This window comes from Kogia breviceps, chromosome 4, assembly GCF_026419965.1.
Source record: "Kogia breviceps isolate mKogBre1 chromosome 4, mKogBre1 haplotype 1, whole genome shotgun sequence".
In the NCBI taxonomy this organism is placed as follows: Eukaryota; Metazoa; Chordata; class Mammalia; order Artiodactyla; family Physeteridae; genus Kogia; species Kogia breviceps.
The window spans coordinates 101,270,784-101,295,222 of NC_081313.1; the positions used below are offsets into that span (position 1 = coordinate 101,270,784).

General features: G+C 38.1%; 1 protein-coding gene across 3 annotated transcripts in view; it reads left to right on the forward strand.

The window, feature by feature from the left end:
* SNX24 (sorting nexin 24) overlaps positions 1-24,439 on the forward strand; it is a 160,811-nt gene that overhangs the window by 65,795 nt on the left and 70,577 nt on the right. For 2 of the 3 annotated variants that reach the window (XM_059060163.2, XM_067031483.1), the window contains one exon: positions 18,922-19,005. The exons of the other annotated variant lie outside the window; for it this stretch is intronic. In XM_059060163.2, the coding sequence (XP_058916146.1) occupies positions 18,922-19,005 (84 nt within the window). The remainder of the gene's footprint in view (positions 1-18,921; positions 19,006-24,439) is intronic. 3 annotated transcript variants of the gene reach the window in all.

Consider the following 24,439-nt stretch of genomic DNA (forward strand, 5'->3'; position numbering starts at 1 on the left):
TAACTTCACTTCGTATGATAATCTCTAAGTCCATCCATGTTGCTGCAAATGGCATTATTTCATTCTCTTTTTATGGTTGAGTAATAGGTTAACTTAAATTTGGGATGATAAATGAAAGCTCTTACTAAGTTAAGTTCTGTGATGCAACTTTATCATCTGCATATGCCATCTTCTCAGTGCTGCCCACTCTGACCATTCTATTTAAAATTAAAACTTTCCCCCCAGCACTCCCAGTTCCTTTTACTTGGCTCTGTTTTTCCCCTTATACCAGGTAATCACTTTCTAAAACATACCATATAATTTACTTATTTTTAAAATATATCTATTTTTATCTGTCTCCCCCACTAGAATGTAAATTTCATGAAGGCAGTGCTCTTTGCCACTTTACTTCACTGATAGATATCAGACACCTTGAATGGGAATTAGCACATAGTAAGTGCTCAATAAATAGTTGGATAAAGAAATGTCATCATCATCATCTTTTTTTACAGTGTCACAATTTTAAACCAAACATATATTGGGAGAATAAAATAGTTGATAAGTGCTTTTTTTTTTTTTAGGAAGAATTAAAATATGGAGTTTTGAAAGAAGGTTGAGAACTCTACAATCTTTAAGAGTTTCCTTTCTTTGTGTAGATGAGCATTTTAAAACTGTGGATGTGTGCCCTCTAACAGCTGTTTGTAGAATAGAACCGCTTCTTTCTCCTCAGCAGGAACAACAGGGTGCCTCTTCAGGATCCTTGATTGTAGAGCTTATAACATGGTCTGCATTTTTTTAGGGCACAGAATTTGATCGTCTCCACCTGCTCTCTGCCCATGTTTCACAGCTGAGCAGCAGAGCTTTGAAACTGGCAGGCATATTGCAAACTGCCTGTGCCCAAGTAACCTTCCTCTGTGGGGTCCAATGAGTACCATAAGTTCAGTATTGAGAGGACACAGGAGGATCTTGAATCTCATCTCCTTGAGGCCTATAGAAAGGAGCCCGACTCGTCATGGATGACCAGTAATTCTCCACCACCCAAGCTTACCTTTGCACCTTTTGGGGTTAAAAAAGTAATTATCTACCTATTTCTGTTTATCTCTCTGCATATATATATTTATGTGTATATGTATGTATATCTATATAGAGGGAATACTGTAACTTTTGAATTACATGATTTTTTTGGTGAGAATATGTTTTTTAAGAAATAAGTGTAGTGCATCATAGGACTTCATGGCGTGTTAGAGAAATGAAGGCTATTAATAGCCTCAAATTCCATTTAGATTTGGGAGAAACCCAGTGATATTCGGGAAGAGACTAGAATGTGTTGAGCACCAGTCATGTGCCAGGCTGGGTGCTAAGTGCTTTATATACCTTGTCTTATTTATTTACTCTATCACCAGTCCTAAGAAATAGGTATTATCCCCACTTTCCATATGAGGAAATTAAGGCTCCAAGTGGATAAACGATATCTGTAAGGAATCACAGCTAGCAAGTGCCAGATCTGGGTGTCGGGAGTGTCTGACTCTTGATTGGCATTCTTTCCACCATATCGTGTAGCTTCTCCGAAATGGTACTAATTATTAAGACTGATAGTTTCTTTTTAATTAAAGGGCTGTATTTCAAAGCTATTTTCATAGCTCTCAGGCCCTCATGAACAGTATTCTTTTGATCAACTGCAACAGACTTTCTACAAGAAGCCATATTCAGCACTGTCTGCCTCTGTCATGTCTAACTTACTGATTGTTCTCTCTAAGAAAAATAACTCATGTTACCCTTTTCACTATCAGACTGCTGAGCTGGACTAAGGTGTAGACATGCTCTTCCCAGTGTGTTGTCCTGCTCTTTATTACTTGCTCACTTTTCTTCCTCATTTATTTCCTGTATTCAGCCTGCTTTGTTGCCAGGTGCTCTTTAAGGCAGTGGGGCTACAACAGTGAACAAAATAGATGAGGTTCCTGTCCTTATGGAGCTTTTAACTTAGTGAGGGAACAGACAATAAACCAACAGGCTGACCAGCCAACCAGTTGTGTGTGTGTGTGTGTGTGTGTGTGTGTGTGTGTGTGTGTGTGTGTTTGTGTTTGTGTGTGTGTTAATGCCAGACCATGGTAAATGCAAAGAAGAAAAATAAAGCCAGGTCTGGGGGTAGAGAAGGGTGAGGGGCTAGAGTTACTGTTTTAGATGGAGTGCCTAGATAATACCTCTCTGAGAAGGTGACCTGGAACAGCAGTTGAACAAAATGAGGGGAAAGCTTTCTAGGTAGAAAAAAAGCACTGCAAAACAGAATTGCCCTTCCCAGAACAATGTTTTAAAATATAAGAAAATCACATTAAACTTTTTTTTTTTTTTTTTTTTTTTTGCGGTATATGGGCCTCTCCCGTTGCGGAGCACAGGCTCCGGACGCGCAGGCTCAGCGGCTGTGGCTCACGGGCCCAGCCGCTCCGCGGCATGTGGGATCCTCCCGGACCGGAGCACGAACCCGTGTTCCCTGCATCGGCAGGCGGACTCTCAACCACTGCGCCAACAGGGAAGCCCCACATTCCTCTACTTTTTTTTTTTTTTCGTGGTACGCGGGCCTCTCACTGTTGTGGCCTCTCCCGTTGCGGAGCACAGGCTCCGGACGCGCAGGCTCAGCAGCTACGGCCCATGGGCCCAGACGCTCCGCGGCACGTGGAATCCTCCCGGACCGGAGCACGAACCCGCGTCCCATGCATCGGCAGGTGGACTCTCAACCACCGTGCCACCAAGGAAGCCCCCTAAACTGTTTTTAACTACAAACAAACAAAAGCAAAAACGAAAACCAAGAAAACGTAGAGTTGGGGAAGTGCTTGATACATTTGATGGTCAGTAAGGAGGCTGGTGCAGATAGACCAGGGTGAGTAAGAGGGGTGTGTTAGGAGCTGAAGAAAAGAAGGGGGCTCTGAAGCTGGCTGGTATACGGCCTTGTGGGCTGGAGCAGGGACTGGAATTTTGTTCCAGGAGTGATGGAAATCCATCGGAAGTTCAGCAGGGGAGTCACATGATCTGATGCCTGAAAAGGGCCGCTGTGGCTGCTGTGAAACACAGATTGTTACAGGACAGGAGTGGAGCAGGGAGACCAGCTGGGAGGTTGTAGAGAGAGCTTTCGGGCCTGGATGAAAGGAGGACTTCAGATTCGCAGATGACACAGTCTTGTCAAAAACACTGGCTCCTCATTTGGATGACAGCATCAATTTTCAGAAAAGTTACAACATCCTTGAATGATGTGTTGAAATGGGCATGATCCTATTTAACAGGTCATTTGTAAGCCTGACCTCAGTTCTCACAATCACTTGTTCCAGAACTCTTGGGAAAGACCTTGTGTTTTATTTGACCTCCAGGGCCCTGTGATCCAACAGTGAGATATGGCTTCCAAAAACTGTCAGAAGAATACGGGTCGAAGATATGGAATCTTAAACTAAGGTGGAGGGAAGACAGGGTTCCTCTAAGTCTTAGTGGTCAGGCCTCATCAGGAATGCAGGGTTCTGAGTAGGCGCTGACAAAGGTGAGTGCAGAGGCTACCACGTGTGTGCATTGCAGGCTCAACTAGCTCTGGGATGGGGAGAAAAGTACCTTCTCCGTTGTAGAGATGGATGGGTGTGATGAGTAGGTCACACTCCTGAGGAGTTATCTCTTTCCCTCTCTATCCACCAAGTCTCCCTCCCCCATGCTGATAAAGAAACAGTTGTAACAATGACTAGATGTTAATAACGATATTAATAGATAACATTCTTGTTTGAATTCTTGCTAAATGCCAGACGATATGGTAAATTATTGACACTGATAATCACATTTAATCCTGACAACAAACCTATTTGAATGGTACCATTATAAACTTCATGTTATAGGTGGGGAAACTGAGGTTTGTAAAGCTTAAATAACTTGCCCCAAATCGTGGGGGTGTTACCCGAGCCCAGAGGAGAGCAATGGAAGACACAGGATTCAAAACCAGGCCGTTTGATTCAAGAGCCAGAACGCTTAGCCACTGTGTTATATTGCAAAGCTGCTGGGTGAAATAAAAATATTATTATTGTAACTTATGCATATTATGGGCTAAACAGGGTTTTTTATGAGTTGAAATCTTTTATACTGATTCTATGAGAAAATCTGTGCTGAGTTTTAAGCTACCTCAACTATGGATTTGGGAGATACAATCCATTCACTAATTGGGAAATGGCTATATATTCCCTCAAGTCCTGGATTCTGCAGTTTAGGGGGAACAGTGACAAACTATATTTTAACTGGAAGGCGGTCAATAGTGCAAGACCTGAAGACCAGGTCTTCTGAAGGACAGCTAGAGGAGCTAGAGAAGTTTCATTTGGAAGGGGGAGTAGCAAAGGTTTCTCATGCTAGAATGGAAAACCATAAGCCCTAATAGGATCTCAAGACCTCAAAATAAACTTCTCTTCCTAGGTGATCAGATCCAGTCTTCTGATTTTAGATCACATTCACACTTTGATGATTCCCAAATTTATATCTCTGGCCAAGACCTCTCCCTAAGGCCCAGAAGTGTTAATTCAGTCCTACTGAACATCTCTACTTAATGTCTATCTAACACGTATCTCAGACTTAACGCGACCAGTGCAGGGCTCCTGTTTGCCCCCAAAGACTTTCTTCCCAGCTCAGTTACTGGCACCACCGTCCTTCTTGTTGCTCAGGCCCCAAACCTCACCATTATATTTGATTCCTCCTTTTTTTTCCTTTTTTTTTTTTTTTTTTAAAAGAAACTCCACATCCAGTTATCGGCCTGTCCTGTTGTTTCTACTTCCACTCACCTCTCCGCACCACCGCTCAGAGCTTCCCTCTAACTTTTCTCCCTCCTCATCACTCTAGGCATATAAACATGTCAAGCATTTAATCTTCTACCTGCCCGGACTGCCCTGCTCCCACAACCAGATATTCTCACTTCCTTCAGGTCTGTGGTAAAGGGAAGGATGGGCCTCCCAAAATGTTTACACCCTAATGCCCAGAACCTGTGAACATGTTTCCTGACATGCAAAAGGGACTTAATGGATGTGATGAAGGTTAAGGACCCTGAGATCACAGAGACAATTTAGATTATGTGGGTGGGGCCAATATAATGCCCTGAGTCTTCCACTTAAAAGTGGAAGAGGAAGCAGAAAAGTAGATCACAGAAATGTGACATGAGAAAGTCTTGATCTTCTTTTGCTGGCTTTGAAGAGTCAAAAAGGAGACCATGAGCTGAGGAATACAGGTGCTTTCTAGAAGCTGGAAATTTTACTCTTAGCTGATAGCCAGCAAGAAAATGGGGACCACAGTCCTACAACCACAAGGAGACAGAAACTGCTTTTCTCCCAGTGAACCACCAAAAGGAACCCAGACATGCCAATACCTTGGTATTAGCCCAGTGAGACTTGAAGTGGAGAAACCAGTCAAGTGCACTGGACTTCTGACCTATGGGACTGTGAGATAATGAATGGGTGTTGTGTTTGTTACAGCAGTAATAGAAAACTAATACAAGATCTCTGCTCAAGTACACCTTTATCAGTAAGACCTTCCTTGACCAGCCCATATACTAGTCATACACAAGCTCATCCAGCCCCTCTCTGTCCTTATTAACTCTGATCTATTTTTCTCCATAGCACTTATCATCAGCTAGTGTGCATTTATTTGTGTGATTGTCTTTGTCCTCCTTCTGTTAAAATATAAGTAAGCTTTGTTAGGGATCTCTGTTTGTAATGTTCACTGTTTTATCTGCAGTGACTAGAAATGAGCCTGGCACGTCCTAGAATTAATCCTTGTTGAGCAGTTGATGAAACTAGCCTTTTGTTTCCTCTCCAGCCTCTTGCAGAGATGCTCTTCTTACAGGCTGGCTGTATTGCACTCAGCTTCTTCCATCCTCTTACCTTCTGCTTCAGGGCCTTCGCACATGTTCTGCCTATAATGCTTGCCCCTCCTTTTTGCCTACTTTTACTGTAGATCTATTCAGAAACAGCTCCTGAGAGAAAGCTCCCCTGATCCCCGAGAGCAAATCCTGTCCTCTCTTATGCACTCACCTGTTTTTAAAGTAAGCGTTTCATATTGAGTATAGCTCAGATACCTTTTTATACTTTTCCTTTATAATAATATAAAGGCTAGGACTATGAGTTTACTCACCATTGTTTCTAGTAATAGAATTCTAAGGCTTAGGATTGTGGAGTTTGGAACCAGCCTATCTGGGCTTATGAATCAGCCCCTAGCTCTGTGCCTTGAAGTTACATAACTCACTCTGACTTGGCTTCCTCACATATGGAGTGGGAATAATAACAGTATCTACATTATAGGATCTTGTGTGGACTAAATCAGTTAATAAATGAAGTGCTTTGAGTACTGCATAGTCCATAGTAAGCACTCAAAAATGGTAGCTGCTGCTGCTGTTGTACAGAGCATAGCAGAGTGCTTGGCACATAGCAGATGCTCAATGAATATATATGGAAATACAAAAATGAATTTCATAAGAATTTGATAGTTGTATTAAAAATGAATAATTATCATTTATTAGATTTACTCCAGTGTAACTTTAGAAGGCAGAAATTTGATTAAACTTTCTCCTAATTACAAGAATGATATATGCTCTGGTGAAAACTGTAGATAATAGAGAAAATTATAATAATTTGTAATTCTACCACTCAGACATCATTTTGACCTATTTCCTTTGTTATCTTTTATGTGTATTTTATATAGGCAACAGCATAGTATGCATAAAGTATTTCATAGTGCTCTTTCAATTAGTATTATATTACAAGTGCTTTCTCAAAACATCCTCGTAGGTTCTTCTTGACAATTACTATCCCCTAAAACAATTCCATTGGTGCACATAATACATATTTGTATGAAATAGTCAAGAGGAATACATTTGTTGAAAATTAGAGAGTGTGACTGTATTTTAAATAATACGATTGTGCCTCTTAGATGATCTGTTTAAGGAGAAGGTATGGAAAACAGTGATGCCTGACGTTCCAGAAGGCTCTGGGATGGAGGTAGAATTTCACTTGACTGGTGAAGGGAGGATAGGAGGACTCCTTGGCAGAGGGATGCTCCTGCGTGAACAGAAGCCCTCAGTGCCTAGAGTGGGGAAAATATAGGAAGGACTTGGCTGATTGGCTCCTGCAGGAGAGCTGTGGGAAATAAGACTGAATTGATGTGTTGGGGCTGGTTCTGGAGGATTTAGGAGGGAGGTGAGGTGTTGCTCCTCTTTGCAGAAGCCAAGAGCTTGTGATAAGGAGATGCAGTCTATAACTAAGTAGTTTGAGAGAAGAATGAAGGATTTTTTTGCTCCTCTGTATGAAAGCTATTTCAACCACAAATCCATTCCTTAAGCAGCCTGTCAGGAAGGCTGTCCTCAAGTGCCCATGGAGGATTGCCATGCCCTGCTGGCATCTTTGTCGACAACTTCATAGTTATCAATTCTTCATTCCATTTCAGAGCATCTTACAAAGCACCAAGACATTTATTATCTGACAAACTAATACAGTAGTCATCATTTTATCATTCTTATTTTATTAATGAAGATACTGTGGCTCAAAGATACTTAGAGATTTGCCCAAGTTAGTAAGTAATACAGATAAAACTTATCTATTTTCCTTCTTTCAAAGCAGGTCATAAAATAGAATAATAAAGCTCATAAGGCATCTGTCTTCCAGAATGCTTGTTTAACATAGTATGTGATTTATTGCCATAACAATTCAGGTAAGCAAAGAACTAGCAGCATTCACATTTTATAGAAAATCTAAGTCAAAGATTTTGACTAATAATGATATTGAAACTAATGAAAAACTATGTTAACAGATCAACATGTATGACCTGATGTATTTGAGTGCATTGTTTCCCTCACCCTGAATTGATTGATTGGCTTTGTGTCATAGATATGGCTGAAGAGGAAAAGAAAAATGAAGACTTTTCATAATCAAGTAATCAGTTGGGGAGCTAAAATTAGTCACTAGTAGGGTTTAGACTGAAAACATGTAATTCTATTAATATCAATAAACTCAACAAAATATTTCCTTTATAACCAGAGAGATTTAAAACAAAAATATTTATCAGAGGTTATGTCATTTTTAGGCTATCTAAAAGTGCTTCATATACATGGAAAAAATTTCAGCATAAACATGTAAAAGGAAAAATAAAATGTCTAATACCTTCCAGAACCAGAAGTTAGTTGAAAAGTTGCTTATTTATTTTAAGCACTGTTACTCTAAGTAATATATCTGAATCTCTATTTCTTGGTGTCTTAGAAAATCTCTATGTCCCTCCAGTTAGAAATATGAATTGAATTCACTCCACTCCTGTATTTCACTCCCCTCCATTCCATTTTCACTATCTATATGATTTTAATTTCATCATTAAAATTATAACTTTATATTTGTTACTCTGTAATTTGAACCACTTTCTTCATCCACCAATATTTAAGCAGTGTCATTTGACTGCCAATTATGTAAGATGAAAAGATTTGGACCCCATTTACTTCCTTTACACCCAATTCCTCCCCCATTCATCTCCTATTTTCTGCTGGTTATGCCATCATTTTTTATACTGACAAAAAGTATTTACAGTCTGTTCTGTAAAAATAATTGTCTTCTGTGTTGTATAGATTGATTTTAAAAGCTGAGTTCAATAATTAATGTTCCCAATATTATAATTATATATGTGTGTGTACAGATATTTATATTTTCACTGTGTAATCAAGTTTTTGGAACTGTAAGGAAGGAAATGTAGCTGTATAAATTACTAAACCTGTACTGCTCAGTGGAGAATGTTTCAAGCCTTACTTCAAATGGACACTCTTATTCTCTAAACTGTACCAGGTCATGTTACGTTTATTTTGCTTTATATTTGGAACTGTACCTTGTATACAGTTCTGTTTAGTTGTTTTTCTCGGAATTCTTAAGCACTTTTCTTCCCCCACTTGGCAGAGAAAGGTGAATGCTTTGATGCTGTCACTAAAACCTTTTTAATGATAATAGGTGTTAATCATACCCATTTTCTTCTTGAAAGCATTCTTCTTGGAACCCTTTGGCTTCTTACTCTAATTTGAATACTTTTTAGGCTGCATAGCTGGCATTTTAGCATTCCCCCCACACCCCCATATTGTTTGTAGATTAGGTCCACAGTTTCTTGGCTTCTTTTTTGAATTCCATTAAAAAAATCTTCAAAGAGAATTTCCTGAATGTGTGCATAGTACACATTTTAATATTTTAATACTCTCCCTCTTCCATGTCTGAAAAGAGCACTTTCCTGGCTTCCTGGTGGAAAATTTGCCTGGATATGGAATTCTAGGTTAAAGATCATTCACCATCAACCTTTGAAGGCATATGAAGCCAAAATTTGGAACCAGGTTTCCGCTGGATTTCTGTGGATTCTTTTGTTACTCTATGAACCAGGCTACTTCAACTACAAGCCTTTCAGTTGTAGAGGAGAGCCTCAGGGCAGCCTGTGAGGAGGCCAGCTCCAAATGGCCATGAAACCACTGTGTGCTTTCTGCTGGAGTTGTCCTCAGCTTCTTAGAGTAGCAGCCACTTTATAACGTTGTCTTTCTTTGTACTCATTTACTCCTTCCCTGGATCAGAGCCTTTGATGATAACAAAAACAATGGCTGGCCTTTTATATTACTGTATTTTGAGTGCTTAATTTTGATTAATCTTTCCATTGGCAGTGCTATGTCTTCAGTAATTTTTTTTCGAAAGGCTGTGTGGGTTATTTGTTTTCTGAGTTTGCCCATAACTGAGATTGACTTTTTGTTGCCTTCACATGTGATAATAATTTGCATGATTATAAAATAATACTCTCATAAAATTCTGCAGACATTGCTCTACTTTTCAGGGAGCGGGGAGGCATTTAGTGTAGCATAGAAAAAGTTTGGTCATACTGATCTCTGTTCCTACTTTATTCCATCAGTATATTGGCAATACTTTTTTTTCATTATTGTAATTTTAAAAGATCCAGAGTATTAGATATATTATTTTCCCAGGGAGATGGTAAACCCTTTTGATCTTTCCAGCTTAGGAAACAGGTTTCTTTTGTCTTTGTTGTTTGTTCTTGCTCTAATTTTGTTTTTGTTTTTATTATTTTTGTTCCTTTATCAGTGATTTTAATCATTTTGGGTCATTTTTGGTATCATGAACTTTCTTTGCAAAGAAGAATCATAATAAAAAATGTATATGTACACACAAATTTAATCAGGCCCAACTCTTACACAGCTATTCTCTAGTGGCAATTATTTAGAGAATTGTTCTTCTTTAAGCAGTGGTTTATTTGAAGCACTATGTCGTTCTCTTAAAAACATTTAAAAATTTCTGAAATTTAGATGTTTTCAAAGATACGGAAAAAAAGTTGTTGGCAGCTTCTCCACAACCGAAAATAGTATAATTAAATTCATAATATCTCACAGTTTGGCATCTTAGAACAGAGGAAATTTGATTTAAGGCTGAGTAGGAGCAAATTAAAATTTTACACTAATTTTATTGAATTTTAAATTTATTTAGTCATCAAATATCATAAAAATTTATGATTAGAGGGTCTCTCATCATCTTTCCCTTATTTAAAAAAAAAATACTTTGTGTGATGTGAATTAATACCTTTGAGAGCTTGGCCCTCAATAGGCACACAGTAAATCACTCTTTTAGAGATACAACTTTTTATAGTATCTAAATAACAGCCTTTTAAGTTTTATCTTTCTTGCTTATTCCTACTCAAGAAGGCAAATATGTTGATTTCAAGCCCAGAGTTAATATTTGGTACATCTTGCTCTAACTGAACAAATACTAAACAAACAAACAAACAAACAAATATATATATATATATATATGAAAGGTCACTAAAACTTTATTTTTATATAGAATCCCCATCTGTATTTAGAAGGCACTTAAAAGTTATTTATTAGACATTTTAATTTAGGAAAAACTTTTTTTTTTTTTTTTTTTTTTTGCTTTTGTTGAAAGTAAATAACTTTGTAAGGTATGAGCTTCTGAAGACAGAGATCATTCAACCTGGAATATGGGTTAAGTCCATCTTTAGCTTAAGTTTATTTTGTTTTTTAGATACGTTCCTGAAAAATGTAGGTGTAAACAAAATTATGAAATGTTTTATCATTGATTTACAGTTTATTTTCAGAAATGTTACTGAAAAGGAAAAAAAAAATTGGCTCTAACATGTAATCAAGACCACACTTACAAATTGAAATCTTCACTTTAAAGTAGTATTTATTTTTCTTTTCAGTTTGAAGCCTAAGGATTTAATGTTCTTAGGACTGTGGCTAGAATTTAGTCACAGGAACAATATAATTTCTGTTTTTTTTTAAACAAATCTAAATGAAAACCTTAATATGTTTATTTAGTTACACGAAGCTTCCTTAGCTTTATACTGAGGAATTTCTGGAAATCTCTTGAGGGCAAGTATGTCTACAAGAGTAGAGACCCAGACAGGTACATCAGGTCTCTGTGATTTTATGTGAGATAGTTGGAATGGAAACCTATGCCTCATAAACACTGGTCAAAATATACCCAATTAGTTCTCACTTCCTAATCATATTGTCAAAGTGACGAATAGCCAGTGTTGATCAGGATGGGCCAGGAGTTCCATATCCTACTGGTGGCAGGGTGACTTAGTACATTTGAGGGGATAAATTTGGCAACATTTTTGGTAATTTCTCTTATATATGTATGTGTGTAAATACATGTACAGGAACAAGGATGAGATATATCTATATATAGATACATTAATCATTAATATATGTAAGTAAAATATAAGTATATATAGAGACATATAAACATGTTATATATATATATATATATAAGTAAACATATTAAAAAATATACAGTGCAAAATACTACAGTAACTTAATATCCATCTTAGGGTCCGAATTAAACAAAGTATGGTAACAATCGTACATGGTAGTACTATGTAGCCAGTAAAGAATGAGATATGTCAAAATGTGCTGATTAATGAAGATGTCTGATATGTATTAAATAAAGTAAAAAATAAAAGTAGTAGAAAAAATAAAGTAGTAGAACTATATGCTATAGCTCTAGTTGTGTAAGAAAATAAAATAACTTCTTTTACATTTACACATACAGAGCTTGTAAGAGTATAGACAATTTCTGATAGGATATTTAAGATACCTCTTAAGTTGGCAAGGACCTATACAAGTCTCTTATGTAAGAAACATACTTTTCAGTTTATATCCTTTGGACTTTTTGAAAATTCTTTTGCATAAGCACATATTATTATTATTTTTTAATAGATCTTTATTGGAGTATAACTGCTTCACAATACCATGTTAGTTTCTGTGGCACAACAAACCGAATGAGCCATATGCATACACGTCCCCATATCCCCTCCCTCGAGCCTCCCTCCCATTCTCGCTATCCCACCCCCTATGTCATTTCAAAGCACTAAGCCTATCTCTCTGTGCTATGCTGCTAGTTCCCATCAGCCAACTGTTTTACGTTTGGTAGTGTATATATGTCGGTGCTACTCCCACTTCACCCCAGCTTCACCCTCCCACACCCTGTCCTCAAGTCCATTCTCTATGTCTACCTCTTTATTCCTACCCTGCAACTAGGTTCATCAGTACCGTTTTTTGTTTTTTTTCTTTTTAGATTCCATATATATGCATTAGCATACAGTATTTGGTTTTCTTTCTGACTTACTTCATCCTGTATGACAAACTCTAGGTCCATCCGCCTCACTATAAATAACTCAATTTTGGTTTTTTTATGACTGAGTAATATTCCATTGTATATATGTGCCACATCTCCTTTATCCATTCATCTGTTGATGGACATTTAGGTTGCTTCCATGTCCTGGCTATTGTAAATAGTGCTGCAATGAACATTGTGGTGCATGTCTCTTTTTGAATTATGGTTTTCTCTGGTTATATGCCCAGTAGTGGGATTGCTGGGTCATATGGTAGTTCTATTTTTAGTTTTTTAAGGAACCTCCATACTGTTCTCCATACTGGCTGTATCAATTTACATTCCCACCAACAGTGCAGGAGGGTTCCGTTTTCACCACACCCTTTCCAGCATTTATTGTTTCTAGCTTTTTTGATGATGGCCATTCTGACCGGCATGAGGTGATACCTCATTGTGGTTTTGATTTGCATTTCGCTAATAATTAGTGATGTTGAGCATCTTTTCATGTGCCTCTTGGCCATATGTATGTCTTCCTTGGTGAAATGTCTATTTAGGTCTTCCGCCCATTTTTTAATTGGATTGTTTTTTTGATATTGAGCTCTATGAGCTGTTTGTATACTTTGGAGGTTAATCCTTTTTCTGTTGTTTCATTTGCAAATATTTTCTCCCATTCTGAGGGTTGTCTTTTTGTCTTGTTTATGGTTTCCTTTGCAGTGCAAAAGCTTTTAAGTTTAATTAGCAAAAGCGATACAAGCTGAGATTTGGAACCACAGTGTAAGGAGATTGAGGGGGTGGTATGGGTACAGATCCTGACAAGAAAAGGTAATATAAAAAGTATTTTTCTACTGTATAGAATTGTATGCTTTTTATATAGATCAGTGTTTGCTTGAGAGGAGCACAGGCTCCAAATAGTTAGGGGTATGGAACTCATGCCAAGACCGCCACCGCCCCTCTGCCCAGGGTCCTCTGTTCCTGCAAAGCCCCTCCAGAGGGCAGAACCTTGGGAGGAGACTGGATGGAAGGCATTGTCCTCACTCCAGAACGTTTCTCCCACTTGTACGTGTTTCGTTTCCCCCAGTGAACAGGACTATGTAAGGGATTCTGTTCATTGGGAATCAGTATTGTGCGGTGATTAAGAAGCAGATTCAGGAACCAAATTGCTGAGTTCAAAATGTGTCAGTAGCTACCATGGGCAAGATACTTAATCCATGCCTCAGTTTCCTCACCTGTAAAATGGAGATAATAGTACCTATCGCATATGGACTTGTTGTGACAATTAAATGAGTGATTTTCATGGTAAAGGAGCTTGGAGCAGTGCCTTTATATAAGTGTTATAAAAGTGTTGTTGTTGTTGTTGTTGTTGTTATTGGTGTTACCATTTGGGAAAAATTACCTACTTTAAAAATAATAATTAAAAATTTAACCGACATTAAATTGTACATTGATTTTGAACATGCTACTTTACATAGAACATATTTGCATAACTGAGGTATATATGCATTGCCTCACTCTTACAGGGTTGGTTATTTATAGAAATATTTGAAAAATTTGCTCTCAAACTTATTTTTTTCTTCCTTTACTATGTATTATCTGTGTTTTCTGGCCGCTTCTTTAGATTTTTCTCTTTCTGAATGGTTTTAAACAATCTGATTCTGATTTGCTTTGGATTTTTGCTTTTTATTTTATGTTTCTTGAGCTTGGGTCCATTGGTCTTCTTGGATCTGTGGGTTTATAGTTTCTATCAAATCGAGAAAATTTTGGTCAAGATTTCTTCAAATATATTTGTCTTTCTCCCCAACCCCTCTCCCCCATCTCACCTCTACTGTGAAGACTCCAATTATACATGCATTTTGATGTTTAAAGTCATCCCATAGTTCACAGATGCTCTGTTGATTTACCTTTTAGTTTTTTTTTTTTTTTTTTTTTTTTGCGGTATGCGGGCCTCTCACTGTTGTGGCCTCTCCCGTTGCGGAGCACAGGCTCCGGACGCACAGGCTCAGCAGCCATGGCTCACGGGCCCAGTTGCTCCGCGGCATGTGGGATCCTCCCGGACCAGGGCACGAACCCGTGTCTCCTGCATCGGCAGGCGGATTCTCAACCACTGCGCCACCAGGGAAGCCCCTACCTTTTAGTTTTTTCCTCCTCCATTTTGTTTTGTACAGTTTCTCTTGCCAGGTCTTTAAGTTTACTTACCTTTTCTTCTGTGGTGTCTCACCCACTATTAATCCCATCCAGTGTTTGTTTGGTTTTTTTAATCACAGACATTTTTTATCTCCTCAATAGGACCCAAACCTGTTGTCTAAATCTTTTTTATAGCTTCCATACCTCCACTTAACATAGTCAACCTTTCTTCAAGATTTTTTTTTAAAATTTGTTTTATTTATTTATTTATTTTTGGCTGTGTCAGGTCTTAGTTGCTGCACACGGGCTTTCTCTAGTTGCTGCGAGTGGGGGCTACTCTTTGTTGTGGTGTGCAGGCTTCTCATTGCAGTGGTTTCTCTTGTTGCAGAGCACAGGCTCTAGGCACACGGGCTTCAGTAGTTGCAGCATGTGGGCTCAGTAGTTGTGACTCGAGCACGGGCTCAGTAGTTGTAGCGAACGGGGCTTAGTTGCTCTGCAGCATATGGGATCCTCCTGGACCAGGGATTGAACCTGTGTCCCCTGCACTGGCAGGCGGACTCTCAACCACTGTGCCACCAGTGAAGCCCTCTTCTAGGTTCTTGAACATAAGAAATTTTCTTATAACAATTTTAATGCTTTTGTCTACTAATGTCATCATCTGTGTCATTTCTGGATTAGTTTCTATTGATTTTTCTTTTCATTATGAGTTGAATTTTTTGCTTCTTTTTGCTTAGATGCTAGACTTTGTACATTTTATCTTGTTGGGTGCTGAATATTTTTATATTCCTAAAAATATTCTTGAGCTTCGCTCTGGCATGTGGTTACGTTACTCAGAAATAATTTGCTCTCTGAATTCAGGTCTTGCTTTTAAGCTTTGTTGCTCTGGACTAAAAGAGCTTTTAGTCTACGTTACTTTAGCTCCACTCCTGAGACAAGACCCTTCTGAATTCTCTAACGAACACTTCATGAATTAAGAGGTTTTCTACCCTGGCTTTTCAGAACAGGCACTGTGCCCAGGTGTCTAAGCTCTGAGCACTGTTCTCTCTAATCTCTTCTTGTCCTTGGATAGTTTCCCCAGTCTCATGTGCTGCTGAGGATTCAGCTGAATGCTGGAGGGAGACCTCTGACACGTCTCAGGAGTTCCCTCTGTGTGCAACTCACTCCTCTCCAAAACTCTCGCCTGGGAACTTGAGTCACTATGGCTTTCCCTCACTCTCCCCTCCCTGTCCTTGACTCAGGGAGCCTCATGGCTCTGCCTGGGGTAACCTTAGGGCTCACTCTGCTAGTCTCCCATCTCTCACTGTCATTCATTTCCTCATGTCCAATGTCTTAAGAGTCACTTTCCCCACATACTTGTCCAGTTTTTTAGTTGTTTCAAGTGGGAGGGTTACTGCTCCCTGTTACTCTAGCTTGGCCAGAAGTGGATATCACCTTGCTCTCGGCTCTACCTTAAATTTAAAAATAAAAATAAAAATAGAATTAAAATATATAGCCCTTCTCCACCCACCCCCGGTCTGAAATTCCAGAGGCAGTGACATTCAACTCTCATTACACGTTTTCCTGGTGTCCCTCTAGATTTTGTACCTCTCACTGCCCCTCTGTTCGGAGAGGCCTCTTCTTACCACACTGTCTAAAACAGAGCCCTTGTCTAGCTCTGTCTCATCACTCTGCTGTATTCTTCACTGCACTTTTTGTGTTTCGACTTTACCATATTTGTTTATATGTTTATGATTGGCCTTCCTCACTAGAAAGGATGTATGTTCCATGAAGACACGAAGACGGGGCTCTTCTCTGTTTTCTTCTCTGCTGAGTCCTCAGAGCCTGGAACAACTTCTGGGCACATCGTAGTCCCTTAGTAAATATCTGTTAAATAATTAAATGAACGAATGCCAGATACTGTGCTGTGTGTTTTCCAAACATCATCCTTTGCTGCCCCCACCTTAGAGGTAGATAACAACTACTAGGAGCTTGCCAGGAAAGCCAAGAAAGAAGAGGATTTTCCTGGCAGCAGGGAAAACATGTATCAGAAAATATTTTTTTTTTAAAGTCTGGTATGGAATTTAGGAAGATAAGATTTATTAAACTGACTCCATTTCTTTCTTCATTCACATTGTCATGGAAGTTCTGATTAAGCAACTTCCTTTCCAAGGTGTTTTCCCAGAATTTAAAAGAAAAAAGTCTTAACAGTATTAGGTATATTGTGCATTAAAAAAATGGCAACATAATAAAAATATTAGAATTAAAATTTATCACATACTTTTCCCTATGTGTGCACGTGTGTGTATGTATAATACTTCCCCCCCGCTGCACCCAAAGTGAATTTAGCGATTGTGAAAAGTAACTGTGGACCTTGGTAATGGAGCCATCTGGTCGATAGAAGGGATGACATTCCATGAGACAGCTGCTGTGTAATGCGTCTTATCCGTGGCTTTCAGGAGGGGGCAGCTGAGGGGCAACCTAGTAGGTTGAACCTTACCGAGTCTTCAACTTTCTCCTCCTGTGGATTCTTCAGCAAACGTGCCAATTAAAGTGATGGTTTTTGTGATGAAGCCTCAAGTAACTGGACTCAAAACATAACTTCATTTATTTCATGTAGCTCAGCAGATGGAAACTACTTTCATTGCTCCCACATTGTCCTGATTTAAATCTGGGACCTGACACTAAAAAGGGGGCTCTGTATGCTATTAACCAAGCCCCCAAGTTGAAGCTGTGCTTCTTTTGTTGATGTTTCTCAGGGTGCTTTCCCCATTGTATTCCTGGCTTTGAATGGTCTTTGCAGAAGAATAATTTTCTTTAGTTAACTAGTAAACAAAATTTTTTCTAAAAAATAATGTACGTATATCCGAGAGTTTGAAGCATATGCATATGTTTTTAGAAGAAAATATTTTCACTAATTCACCAAAGGAAAGTATTTTTTAGGAGGATTTCTTGGGGAAAAAAAGTTGATTAAATTGATAAAAATTTACCACTTTAATAAAAGCAGGTTTCTTAAACTGTCATGGAACAGAAGATGTTGTTTCTTATTGGAAGGAGTACAAAAATATGAACACATTTTATGTTTGATGATATAGTTTCTGGCTTTCCAAAAAAGTCACATTTACATATAAGGCAGAAATATAGAGCCATAGAGATCTATTTTCATAATGAAGGTGTGTGACCTCATATCTCATATTCTAACTTTAAGTTGTTCTTTTTAGGGCTAAAATAGGCCTGCTTTTAACACTCTTCAGTGTCACATGACCTCAACTTTAGTTTCGTTTTCTTCAGAAGGGCAATTGAAATGGGAACCCAGGCTTACTAAATCATGGAACAATCCCGCTTCATCTTGGTGATGACAAACTCTCGCTCAGCAGAGCAGGAGTCAAAGACAAACTCTAGGAAATAACAGAGCACCTTCTCTTCAGCTCCTGTCAAGCAGCCTTCCCCCATCCACTTTAACATTGTGTTCTCATGAGCATTTCATAATATTCCTCATCCCTTGTTCCCCGTCTTGACCCACTGACCTAAGAATCAAGAAAGTGTCATGTTAGTGCCTACTAATTAGTGCACCCAGAGAGCCTTTTCATCTGGCCTTTCAACCTCCTGGAGGTGGGAGCACAAGCTGTCAGTCGTATCACGCAGGGAAAATGAACCTTTACTACATTTTCTCTGTTTCGCAAACAGCAGAATTAGCCAGCTGAGACTGGAGATGAATATGCAGGTTAGGAAGAAATTAACCTAAAAGGCACTACTGTTTGGATTATTGTTTTAGAGATGACTCAGCACTGCCCGCATTGAAATACCCATAACAAAATGCCTGCCGTGGGCCTGCGATTTTTGCCAGACTGTCGCTGTGGCGTCACACTTGTGTTTCAGCACCATCATATGCATTTGGTGAAGTAATTTTAGGAGAGAAGTGTTCTCTGATTAAAAAGTTAAGGAGCATTTTAAGGCATTTAAGTTGCCACTGTTTTTAGACACGTTTGTGGGGACACTGCCGTTTGTTAGTGAGCATTTGGCACCAGGGCTCATTAATCAGTGCTGTTGGGCCAGGGTCTCCTGAGCCTTCTGGGTTTTGGGAGATCAGCTACTGTAATTAAAGGGATGAAATATATCATGGTCACAAACTTACCACATCAGACAATTGAGCGTTTGGAACTGGTGGAATTAATCTCTTTTATTTTTTTCTTAGGTATTTAAGATAGAAGTGCTAATGAATGGAAGAAAACATTTTGTTGAAAAACGGTACAGCGAATTTCATGCCCTGCACAAAAAGGTAACTTCGCCCCCCCCACACCCTTTTCTCTATAAGGCAGATGGTGTAACACTAAGCCTGCTTTCTGTGGTTTCTAAGAGCTTTAATAGTTCTTGGATCAGGTTGACTTCTTTTATCACGAAGTAAATTTCCTTGTAAAATAAATTGTTCCGTCCTTTCAAGGTGTGCTTTCTGAGTAGGTGGGTTTTCTGTTAAGATCTTTTGCATAAATAGATGTGTGAAAGCAAGCTGTTTGTATTATACTGTGCTGGGTGTTGTAAGTTCAGAAAGAATAAGATCCAGACCCTATTTTATCCATAAAATACACTTAATGTGTTTTACACAAAGGAAAAAAACAAAAGAAATGATCATTTTACAGGAAGAAATTTATTAAAATCAACTTATACTTACATATACATGGAAAAAAATATACATGTCACATGTATTCAAGGACTGTTTGGGTATCATGTAAAGGGGGATCATAGCTTCTTCTGAATTATAAAGGCTGCTCTGCAAGACTGGTGTTTCAGTTCTCAGATCCCTTTCATTAAAAGTCTTTGATAAAAGAAACAAGAAGGCAAAAGGAATAGCTGAGTTTTAGGAGACATGGTCAGTAAAGAGTAGAAGAGGGAATAATTTTTATTTTCTACCAAAATTTAATGTTTTGAAGGTTATAAATTAGTATTGAGGTGATGAAATTACCTTAATAACTAGAAATACCTAATGAAATTGCCCAGAAAATCACGACATATGAATTAATGCAGTTTTACCATTTTTTCTTTTGTATACATATATTTTCATATCTGTATATATATAATGTATATGTATATGTATATATATACTTCCTATATATGAATATATATATTTATACACACACACATGTAAAATGTATGGCACAGTTCAGTTTCTTCACTTTTGTTACTTTGTTAGGTAAGAAGTTAGTGGAAAGATACTGAGTAAGTATGTTCAGAAAGAATCTATTCTTTTAACTTCCTTAAGGACCGCTTAAATTTTCTGAAAAATGTCAGTGCATAAATGATGTGATAGTGTGCTTACTCTGTATTAAAAGCTCTGTAGCTAAAATTAAAATTTCTTACTTTTTGGTAGTCAGGAGAATAGAGTATTGAGTAAAAACTTTCACAGGTTATATTGAGAAGTGAGTGAGCCTCTTTCCCTCTGTTTTCTTTTAAAGAGGAGCTATTAGTTATCTGTAATGGTAAGGGATAATTTACCTTGAATTTTCCAGTTAAAATTGTGTTACATCCAGGTTTACTTCCAAAAGAAGCAACACAGGTGAAATACAGATTTAGGCTGGGTGTTGCCAGCTGACTTCACAAAAGCCCTACCCCTCAACCCGGGGCCTCAAAGAGAAACAAACATGGAGTCTGGATCTCACGTCCTTCTCAATCAAGAATTTCTGGCTTTGTTCACTTGTTTAGCGAGGAAACAGATGCTAGAGAGATTTCTGCTGGGTGCCTCATGAAATAAGTCTGTACAATGGGATTAAAACCAGAGCTCCTCGGGGCTTCCCTGGTGGCGCAGTGGTTGAGTCCTCCTGCCTGTGCAGGGGCCACGGGTTTGTGCCCTGGTCCGGGAGGATCCCGCATGCCGCGAAGCGGCTGGGCCCGTGAGCGCGTCCGGAGCCTGCGCTCCGGAACGAGAGAGGCCACACACACACAAAAAAAAACAAACCAGAACTCCTCCCCCTCCCCAGCCTCTGATGCTAGAGTCTGGACCAGGCAGCCTGTCACATGCAAGCTTCCTTCCTAACCTGCCAGGTCTCCATTACCCCGACACAGCCCAGCTGTCCCCACCAGATACTTGGGGACCAACTCCACACGAGGCACAGCTGGGTGACTGCCAATCAGGCCCGCCCTGAGCAAGAGGCTGCTCATGCTTCTTACGAGTGGAGGGTGACTCACTCTGCTCTCTTCTCTAACACGATTTATTTTCTTCTGCAGAAGAGGACCTTTTCCCCAGTGATTATAGGCAGTTCTTAGATTCTCACAGTCAAAAAAGATTTCTAGATTTTCTAAGACTCTTCTTGCAACTTCTGCAATTTTGTTAATAATTTTAGCTATTCTTAAAATTATATCATCAAGTCTATTAGAATTGAGAGTAGAAATTCTCAGCTCTCTCAATTTTGCATGTTTTTGGCAGCCTCATTAAAACATCCTTACAGGGACTTAGAGAAAAAAATACCATTGTGGGGCAGAGTTTTCGTTGGCAGACACTAAACCTTGTGTGTTATAGAGCAGAAAGGGGCTGCTAGAAGTCTCCTTTATTTGTCCCATTTTATAATTGTATTAGAGTTGGTGAAAAGGTATTATAAAAGACAATTATTATAAAAGACAATTAAGTACAAATAATGGCAGGGTGTAAAAATAAACATAAATCTGTAATCTTGACTGTAAAGTTGTGTGTTAAGGAGGATTGAAATGGGCAAAAAAATTAATCAGAATACACAAGCTTTAGTGATTACTGCTGCCACCTTGTACAAATTTATCCTTTTATTAGAATTTTGGTACCTCAGTTTCCATATTTGAATTTTGTAATATGCTTTGAATATTCTGTTTTTACATGAACTATCTTCCCTTTAAATTCAAGTTAAATCTATTCCTGTTTAATTTTTTTGAATATTCAGTTATTTCTGCAGTGGATGCCATTTGCTGTGTTGCCAGTATCCTGATTTCTCTTACACTTTACATTACACTTGTTAAAGTTTTTAGCCAATGTCCCCAAGTTAATTCTAAAATCATATAGGAACTATTAATAAATGCTTTGTACCTTTAGAATAGTAGTTGCATGGCTCATCTCCATATACCACAAACACACAAAAATGCCTCCCGGCTTATTGTCAGGCTCATTTTGAGGCAGAAACTAAAACCATTACCCATTTGACAGTTCATCTGGTTGTTTGAAGTTCTTAACGATTACTACGTCTCCGAAACTTTTATAATTTTTGATATTAAAGTATGAAAACAATATTCTCATCCTCTACACTTTTCTTAGGATTTCTTTCTAATTTTTGGAAAAATTCAAGAGGTTTTTTGTTTTCCTATATGCTTTATTTTCATCCCCTCAAGTAAGCTTAGTTTTTTAGATTGTAAAGCTAAATCTTGCAGAAAGTTTGGGGACAGGAGAAATAACTCCTTGTTACCAACATATATTTCTGCTATGCTAATACAATTGCTGTTTTCCTTCTTTTCTTGCATTTTTTAATGGAACAAATGCTACTGTGCTAGTGGGATTCCTTCATGGTGATAATTATGGTGTAGAAGTTAAGTGTGGAAGCTGTGGCAGCAGAATATTCCTGAGCCTGCCTTTACCTCTTAAGTCCATGAAGCAAGTTGAGTGATCTTTCTGTGCCTCTGGTTCCCCCATTTTAATATGGGAACAGTGAATGTGCTAACTTCACAAGACTGTTTTCCAGACTAAATGAAATATCGTGCATTGCATGGTCAACTTCTAGTGATTGATAGCCTTCATTATATAACTTTTTTTTTCCATTTTCAAGACTGTTTCCTTTAAGCTAGATTACAAAAGGAGCATTTTCTGTTAAAGAGTATAGATATTTTTACAGCTCCAGTTATATATTACCAAATTACTTTTTTCCAAAATGGTTATAGCAGATTTGTAATGCAACCAGCAAGCATGAAAGTATCTCACCAACTTTGCATATTACTCCCCCAAATGATATGTATTTAGCAAGCTATATATGTTGCCTTTTTGCTGTTTTAATTGGTACATCTTAAGTTTATGATTGTAGTCCCTCTTTTCGGAATTCTCTTTATTTGCTTTCCCATTTTTCTGCTAGGGTCTCTGTTGTTTTTTGATCATTAATTTGCATGGCCTATTAATAAAATATTAGCCACTTGATGAAACTATTTTTCACCATGGACTTTTTAATTTTGGCTATGATATTTATTTTAATTTGCAAAAGTTTTACATTTTTATGGTCTCTAATATATCAGTTTCACCCTTTCAGACTATGTGTAAGATTCGTTTTTCTTCCAGAGCTCTGGAAGTATTTGATTTCACTTTCTTTTAGTTTTTCTAGATTGGTACTTTTTGAAGTGTGAACTTTGGGTGACCTGAAGCCGAACAGTATTTATTTAATTGCAGATTCCTGGGCACCACCAGGCATGCCGAATCAGAATCTTGGTGATAGAGCCCAGTAATCTGCATGTTAAACCAGCATCCCAGGTGATCTTAATGCCGGTTGAAGTTTGAGAATTCCTATTGTGTCATTATATTTTTAAAGACATCTCTTAGACACAAGCCTCCCTACCTCCCCCTGCATCACACACTGAAGCCACAAGGTGTGAAACCTTGGAAGTCTTTCCTACCTTTGTCTTATCTTTCACTTCCAGGGTGTCAGCAAGTCCTGTTGATTCATTCTTCCAAACTTCTGTAATAAGCACCATTTAATTTTTCATTTTGTACTCCCACCATCTCAATCCAGAGTCTTGCTACTTTATGTAAGTATTTCTTTAACTTTCTCATACTTGTCTTCTTATTCATTCTCTGCTGCAGGCAATTTTCCTAGAGCACTATTTTCATCTTCATTTTATTTATTAATGTCCTTCCCTCTGTGTTCTCATCTATTCAAACAAAACTAAAACGTTTCAGGTTCTTCTTTCAGGTGAGTTTCTTTTATTCCTTCATCTCTTTGTTCTTGGAACTCCTTTTCCATTTAGGAGGTTTTTACTTAAATTTAAAACGTCTGAAATAATTAAAACTTAGTTACCCCTAAGCGTTGTCTAACTAGAAGATATATTTTAAAAAACTAGGGACCATGTCCTTAACTAGACTTATCCTGGTGATCATTTTGTATTGTATAGAAATATCAAGTCATTGCTAGGAACTAACATAGTGTTGTAGGTCAATTACACTTCAAAAACAAATAAACAAACTCATAGAAAAAGAGATCAAATTTGTGGTTACCAGAGTTGGGGGGGTTGGGGAGGTGGGTAGAGGGAGGTGGAATTGAATAAAGGCAGTCAAAAGATACAAACTTACAGTTATAAGATAAATAAGTACTAGGGATGTAATGTACAACATGATAAATATAATCAACACTGCAGTACATTATATATGAAAGGTAAGAGAGTAAATCCTAAGAGTTCTCATTACAAGGGAAAAGATTTTTTTCTTTTTCTTTAATTTTGTATCTATAGATGAGACAGTGGATATTCACTAAACTTACTGTGGCAATCGTTTCATGATGTATGTAAGTAAAATCGTTAGGCTGTATACCTTAAACTTATGCAGTTCTGTATGTCACTTATATCTCAATAAAACTAGAAGGAAATAAATAAATAAAAGTAGGGACCATGTCTTATTTTTTGTACCTTCCTCACTGTCTGTTAGTGTTGGGCACTTATTAGGTGTTAAATAAGTATTTGGCAAATGGGATAATTGGAGAATATTATGCATTTTTATGAATTGCTGG